A 7,549-nucleotide genomic window follows, 5' to 3' on the forward strand; every position below is an offset into this window, starting at 1 on the left:
GACGTGTATAGAACTGTTGGATTGAGTTTAAAAATCTTATCTACTCCTGAAATTCATCTCCTGCACTTAGTTCGTCTTAAACGGTATGTATCTTAAACTAACATCTGCATATAAATAAATATTTTAATTTTTTTTTTAAATTATTTCTTTTGTTTCTGGAAAAAAGATACAATCACTTTTACATTTTGGCCTATCTTTTCCAAAAACGAGGAAAATAGCTCCCGTTACTATGAATTCAACGAACATTCAGGGGGAGTTATTATAATAAGAGAGCAAGATTATCCCACAAGCAAAATCTCAAAGTGTCCTTTAAATTATACTAGTTGTGGAAGAAGAGTTTCTTAACGTTGTACGGCTGAAAATATTGTGAATTAATCATTCAACAATGATCTAGTGAAGAAGTTGAATTTCTATGTTATTTCTATTTAATCAAAAGTTGAAACCTTATTAATGATAAGTAGTATTTCTTTTATTAATCAAAAAGAAATTTGGAAAAGTGACCTGATTACCAAGTAATCTTTCATTAAGAAAGAACCATGTCTGATTGTTTGGTGAACTAATGCGTGGAATTTGACTAATGACTACTTCATAGCGATTTCAGTTGCGTCATATCCAATGGACGAATTTGGACTTGGTTCATGTCCAATTTGGAATGAACATTTTTATATATCCAAATTTGGAACTCGTTTTAGCTTTTATTTTATTTTATGGGACTAAACTTCCCGAATCAATGAATAGAGACATTCAATAGGACTGGAAAAACAACGCACATCAAAAAGAACGATCCCGAACTAAATGCAAGTTATCCAGTCCTGTAAATAATTACGTGAGAGAATCCAATTGTGATTGGAAAAAGTGAACACAAAGAATGGTAGTGTGTTAAAACGGATATTTCACACGGGATAATCCTATAGAATAAATTCTAGAATTATTGCATTAAATACTAGTTTCCAATTTATTTATTTTTCAATAAATAAAGAAACATGAGCAAAAAGCAGCCCGCTACGTAAACTTAATCGTGTATGTAGGGACCAATACACGTAAGTCCAATCGAAATTCAACCACTAAAGATCTGTCTAGTAGAAGCTATATTCTTCCATTATTATCAATATAAATATCTCATGTGTGTATCTCAGATTCTCTATAAAATTCCAAAGATTATCAGCAGAGAGTTATCGGAGAGCTAGAAAGATGAAGTTTGAGAAAGAGATGAGGTCACAAATGGTGCCGGAATGGCAAGGAGCTTATATGGATTACACATCCCTCAGGCTCATACTTGAGGATCTTAAACTTTTCAAATTCAACACTCCCCCACAACATCATTCTCATGCTACTCATCAACATCATCATCATCACCATCATAACCCTGTTGGTGCTGGAATATCTACTCTTTACAGAAGCTTTAGTGGACTAGTGGTTGCTCGTAGCGTCCCTAGCATCACCACCTCTAAAAGTATCAACGGTACTACAACCAGTACTAATAACGGCCATCATCATCATCATCATCATCATCATCATCAAAATAATAATCACCATCATGGTATATTTCACCATGATGAAGAACCGGTGATATTAGTGCAATCAATGCGAGGTCATCATCATCATGACTTAGAACAAGGAGTACCTCAATCAAGTCAAAATTATGAAAAATATGAGACGAAGTTCTTGATGTCAAACGAAGATGGAGGAGAATATGAAGTAGCTTTCTTTAAGACACTTGATGAGGAGTTCAACGCGGTTAATAAGTTTTACAGAGACAAAGTGGATGAAGTTATGAATGAAGCTGCTGTTTTGACTAAACAAATGGATGCTTTAGTTGCTTTTAGAGTTAAAGTTGAGCATCCTGATCACGGAAAGTTTGAACAACTCTGTAAAGAAATCGCTAGATCTGCTTCGGCATTTTCTGTCTCTTCACCTAAGGGCGACTCCAGCAGTACTGAAAGCTCCGGTAAGTGGTTTTTCATTACTCTATGTTGGTCAATTTAATTCCTAAGGTGTCCTGCAACTGGCAATATAACTCCGAGCTCCTACAGTGGGTCACTGGGTTACCAATTATTATTACTGGATCGAGTGGTGAAAATTATTTTATTTTATATGGATACTGGTACTCCTTGCAGAATTTAGTAACCTTGCAGTGGTAAAACTCGAGTCTAGCGACGAGGTTTTCCGGCCTTATACTTTAAGATACCGACCAAATGTGTTGATGAGTCTAAAGAATTTAGTTGACATGTGCTCCCGACTCTGGCTAGTCCGGGACCGAAGCTAGGCAAGGAAACCACCAGGCTCATACTAAAAGGCGCAATAATTTTTCTAATGAGACCAAATGAATTAGGAACTAATTTTCTTGCAAAATATTTTTCTATGACTTTCATAAAAATTTAGCGAATTTATTTAATCGCAATTTTTCTTTAATTTTAACGAAACCTGTTGGTTAATCTCGATCTTTCTTTTTTAATTCCTATTAATATTAACATAAATAACATAGTTTTTTGGCAGTAGAAAAAGTACAAATTCGAAATACAGAATTGTAAAATTTGTCCTTTACAAGTGAATTATAATTTTTGAATAACGGGACATACGGTGATGAATAGGGCTGCACATGGGCGGGTATAAGCTAAAACCAACCTCGCACCCACAGACTGCGGTTTTTTTATTTCATAACCAACCCCGCACCCACAAATAGCGAGCGGGTTTTGTTACCCGCCCGCTACGGGTTGGGCGGGTATGGGTTTAAACGGGTTTAAACCCGCTTTATATTCAAGTATTTAGAGTAACTTCTACTCTCCTTGATTAAGTGAGAAAAAAAAAACCAAAACCCCCAAAATATTCATATCTAGGAAGTTCACAGATGAAGATTAAGTGTTGAATCTGTTGATTTTTCGATTGTTATCGATTTCTGGTGAAGATTCGAAGTTGTTGTTGTCGATTTCTGGTAATTGTCGTTCGTAGGTGAAGAAGAAGAACTGAGGAGGAAGAAGAGGAGAGGCTGAACAGAGAGAAGAGTGTAGAAAGTGAATGAGGGTTATCAGTTATCCTATCTACTAGTATTAGGGTTTCATAATAGACGACTAGGATTAGTTTTATCTAATGGTATATAATCTGCGGGTTTTTTGGGCGGGTATTAGCTTAAACCAACCTCGCACCCACAGACAACGGGTGTTTTTTTTTCCATAACCAACCCCGCACCCACAACGGACGGGTATGGATTAAAAACCCACGAATTTAGCGGGTACGGGTGGGTTTGGGTATCGTGGACGGGTCTTGTGCAACCCTAGTGATGAACTTGTCTTGGGGAATTATTACTGATCATATGCATTTGAGCTCACACGTGTAAGCAGGGTGTAAAATATATATGGTCAGTAGATAGAGGTAGTGGCCAGTGTGGTAAAGGTATATATATACTATCTCAAATTCGTTGTCCCCAATAAGAAAAAGTAAAACTGAACATATTTTAGGGGAATAGTGAGTCTTACACGAATGCGAGGCTAGTTTGAAATTGTTTGTTACGCGGTTAGGGAAGAATTTTTGTTAAATTAATCTCTTTTCTGGTAAAAAATGTGCAGTAACAGGGCGTATGGAAGTGATACAAGAAAGTAATGAAACAAGTACCCGTGGAAGTTCAGTTGGAGAATATGAACCGAGCAACGATGATGACGTGGAACAGGAAAAACAAAATGAAGAAGATGACGAAGGTGAAGAGAAGCCTTTAAAGATCATAATACCAGCTCATTTGGAGCTTTTGAGTACTGTGAAGATCAACAGCCCATCTGGAACTCCACGTTCGACGATAAAAGGCATCCTCAAGAAGAAACGAAAGAATAATTTGAGTTTCAACAAAAAAAACTTGAAGAAAGCTGAAGAACAACTACAGTCTGCATTCGTTCATTTCTATCACAAACTTCAACTTTTGAAAAGTTTCAGTTATCTAAATCTCTTAGCATTTTCCAAGACCATGAAGAAATATGACAAGGTACGTTACTGATAGTTCTGACGGAGCCGATAAAATCAAGATATGCATCTAAATTTCTTGGCATTTCCATAACAGTTTGTAACTGATTTAGTCATAATATTGCAGATAACATCAAGACATGCATCAAAAATATATTTGCACATGGTGGATAACTCTTACATCGGTAGCTCTGACGATGTTACTAGGCTAATGGACAGAGTTGAGGCTTCATTCATCAAACACTTTTCGAAGTCAAACCGTAGCGAAGGCATGAACATCTTGAGATCGAAAAAAAAGAAAGAAAGACACGTAACAACATTTTCCTCGGGTAAAAACTACCTTTAATATCATCAAATGGGAATTCTCGGATTTAATATTTTTATTCTTATCCACTTCTGCTTTATTTGCAGGTTTATTTTCTGGCTGCGCAATATCGCTTCTAATATGCCTAATTTTGGTCATAAATCTTAGAAATGTCATAAACAAAGATGGCTTTACGCAGTACATGGAAACTATGTTTCCACTCTACAGGTAATTAACCTGTTGCTTTATCTGAAAGTAATCTGCTCACCTGACGTTCTAATTAGCAACTCATATTGTCTGAACATTGGTGTTGCAGTTTATTTGGATTTCTAGTCCTACACTTGCTCTTGTATTCAGCAGCCATATACTTTTGGAAGCGATATCAAATCAATTACCCGTTCATATTTGGTTTCAAGCAAGGAACAGAATTGGGATTCAGAGAAGTCTTTTTATTAAGTACAATTCTCGCAACAGCTGCCCTTGCCTGTGTACTTGCTAACCTAGACATGGAATTGGATATAAAAACCAAAAGATACAAAGCGATCACGGAACTCCTCCCTCTGGCATTAGTTTCCGTAAGTGATTATATAACGAAATCGTCGCACTTATTTTAGGATTCCATTTTTTTTTACTAGCTAATGGTATCAATTTTTCAATCTTATTTGCAGGCTATACTTCTCATAATAATTTGTCCGTTCAACATTGTATATCGCTCTAGTCGTATATTCCTACTGCGAACTACATTCCGAGCTATCAGTGCACCTTTGTACAGGGTAAATTGAAAACTTTTTTCTCTTGTAAAACATCATCCATAAAATGCTATGCATTATTTACCAAGTTCAGGTTGATCTTTTAAATCTAATTCTCTTTTACTTTTTTCTTTCTGCCGAGTAGGTCACTCTATCGGATTTCATGTTGGCAGATCAGCTAAGTAGTCAGGTTGGTTAATAATCTCATGCAGGTCAACTAGTTTACTTTGGTGTGTCTGTCTATGCAAGTTGTTAATTTGAAGCAACAAGTTAACCTAACACTGGCCATGTTTTTTGTTAATCAATGATTTTATCAGGGCCAAGCTCTTAGAAGTGTTGCATTTTACATCTGTTATTATGGTTCGGGTGACTACAAAAGGAGAGAGACCAGTTGCAAAGTAGACGTTGTTTACAATTCATTCTATATCGCCTTAGCTGCCTTTCCATTTTGGTTACGCGCCTTACAGGTTTCTATCTTACAGAGCCTTCCTCAATGAGTTTGGATTTATGGAAATCTAAAGACAGGAATCAAAACTAACTTAATACGAATACTGTTTTTTTCTTTGTTTGTAGTGTTTTCGACGATATTTTGAAGAAAAAGATGGGATGCAGGGAATTAATGGTTTCAAATACTTAAGTATTGTTTTGTCTGTGAGCCTGGTAACGGCTTATGGTAAAAGACATACAACAGAACTGTACGTAATGGCTTGGATAAGCGCGATCAGTGCAGCTATCATTGCTATATATTGGGATATTGTTTTTGACTGGGGACTCCTACAAAAGAATTCGAAGAACCCTTGGTTAAGAGACAAGCTTCTTGTTCCACATAAAAGTGTTTATTACGGAATAATGGTAATGGATGTGTTGCTGAGATTTGCCTGGCTACAAACTGTGTTGAACATTCAAGTTTCTTTCTTACATAAAGAAGCTATGGTTGTTGTTGTTGCATGCCTAGAGATCTTTCGTCGCGGTGTATGGAATTTCTTCAGGTATATACTTCTTGTCTTCTACAATTTTTAGTTACTTAATTAATTAATTTTGAACCTATTTTTTACTTTAGAGTTCTCATGGAAGTTTCCATAACCTTCTTGTTATTAACGGGTAGTATTATGATTTCTTTGATTTTCAGGATAGAGAATGAACACCTAAACAACGTTGGCAAGTTTCGTGCGTTCACAACCGTACCTCTCCCTTTCAACTATCACGAGTTGGAAGATAAAGATGAGTGAATAATTAGTTTTCATTAGAATGAGCTTCATGATACGTACCATGACCGAAAAATTAGACTATAAAAGCTCGAGGATGACAGTCAGATGATTCCTAGAGCTTGATAATGATCAAGAATGAAAAAACGGAGAAACACCCGCAGGCGAGTACCACATAAGACATTTAATCAACTCATACGAAAAAAAAGAACAAAATGACACACAATTTTGAAGAAAAAATAAATAGAGAATACCGGGCTTGGGAGAGAAAGATTAGAGAGTCTGAAAGCCAACAACTTTGGAACCAAGTGTTAATTCCTACTTGTTTCGAGGAAGATGCAAGTCTTTTACTGAAGTATCTCATGTAAGCTCAATTGAAGCTCCTTCACCACTGCACTGGATATTTTTTTCAATTGTGCATAACTGTAAAGTTGGCATTTCCTCGTTTGTAAAATCTAAATGTATGTATGTTAATAAGAAATGGAATAAGCAGGCGGATACTTTAGCCAAGTTTGCCAGAAAATCTCATGTAACTATGGAATGGGATACGTTTCCTTCAGGAATTACTCTAGAAGTATCCCAATTTTGTATGTATCTTCTATGTTATTAAACCGACTCTGCTACATGACCCGCTCCTTGACAGCTGAATAACAACCAATCTTACGTGGCTGGTACACTGGTAGAAAGATGTGTATCTTTATTAGTCGTGTCATCACAAATTAATTGGAAGAGAAAATGAAAATCCTTCTGTTTGGATAGGATATGTATGCAATACTTAATCTAACGTCTCAAACGAAACATCAATGGATCCAACAATATTAGATTAGAAGCCCTCTTTCGATCTACATCCTTCGCCATTTTAATTTTCTTCACCTTCTTCCTATTAAATCAGTGAAACCGAAATTACAGCACAATCTTATTAAGTCCAAGGAGTCAGAGACGAATGAATCAAATTTCGATTTATTGTCCTAGTCAAAAACAAGATCCACATCTATGAACTATTTGAAAAAACTATCATGAATTCAACCAAATCATCCCTAATTTTTCTATAGATCATATTTTCTCAATCTTTAACCTTCCAATCACAGTTGACAATTGCAATATTATTCATGTATGTAACAACAATATAAGGTTAACACAGTACACAGTAAAGGATTTGAAAAAGCTATCATCATCTTCACCACATTAAAATGAAAGAGAAACTGCAGGTTAAGATATAGGTTAATGAAGTTATTAGGGTTGATGGAGGTTAGGGACTTTTTTTTCTTCGTGACGTGGATATAGAAAATTTCACATCTGTCCGCCACTACCCCTTTCACGTAAAATCAGCTATTATTCCGCTG

At 36.0% G+C, this 7,549-nt stretch overlaps 1 protein-coding gene across 1 annotated transcript; it reads left to right on the forward strand.

The window, feature by feature from the left end:
• The first annotated feature begins 1,135 nt into the window (after positions 1-1,135).
• On the forward strand, positions 1,136-6,729 carry LOC113318208 (phosphate transporter PHO1 homolog 5-like). The gene is made up of 10 exons (XM_026566344.1): positions 1,136-1,948; positions 3,564-3,970; positions 4,076-4,277; positions 4,360-4,480; positions 4,569-4,827; positions 4,921-5,025; positions 5,147-5,191; positions 5,319-5,468; positions 5,575-5,990; positions 6,131-6,729. The coding sequence occupies exons 1-10, from the start codon at positions 1,192-1,194 to the stop codon at positions 6,228-6,230; spliced, it is 2,562 nt and encodes an 853-aa protein (XP_026422129.1). The 5' UTR covers positions 1,136-1,191; the 3' UTR covers positions 6,231-6,729.
• Positions 6,730-7,549: the final 820 nt, after the last annotated feature.

The sequence above is a fragment of the Papaver somniferum genome, chromosome 10 (assembly GCF_003573695.1).
Source record: "Papaver somniferum cultivar HN1 chromosome 10, ASM357369v1, whole genome shotgun sequence".
In the NCBI taxonomy this organism is placed as follows: Eukaryota; Viridiplantae; Streptophyta; class Magnoliopsida; order Ranunculales; family Papaveraceae; genus Papaver; species Papaver somniferum.

What these genes read in the sequence shown, in the direction of transcription:
- LOC113318208 (XM_026566344.1), top strand. Translation starts at nt 1,192, where the DNA reads ATGAAGTTTGAGAAAGAGATGAGGTCACAAATGGTGCCGGAATGGCAA. An exon ending in ACTATGTTTCCACTCTACAG is followed by an intron (nt 4,481 to 4,568) that starts GTAATTAACCTG and finishes TTGGTGTTGCAG; the next exon opens with TTTATTTGGATTTCTAGTCC. An exon ending in TCCCTCTGGCATTAGTTTCC is followed by an intron (nt 4,828 to 4,920) that starts GTAAGTGATTAT and finishes TCTTATTTGCAG; the next exon opens with GCTATACTTCTCATAATAAT.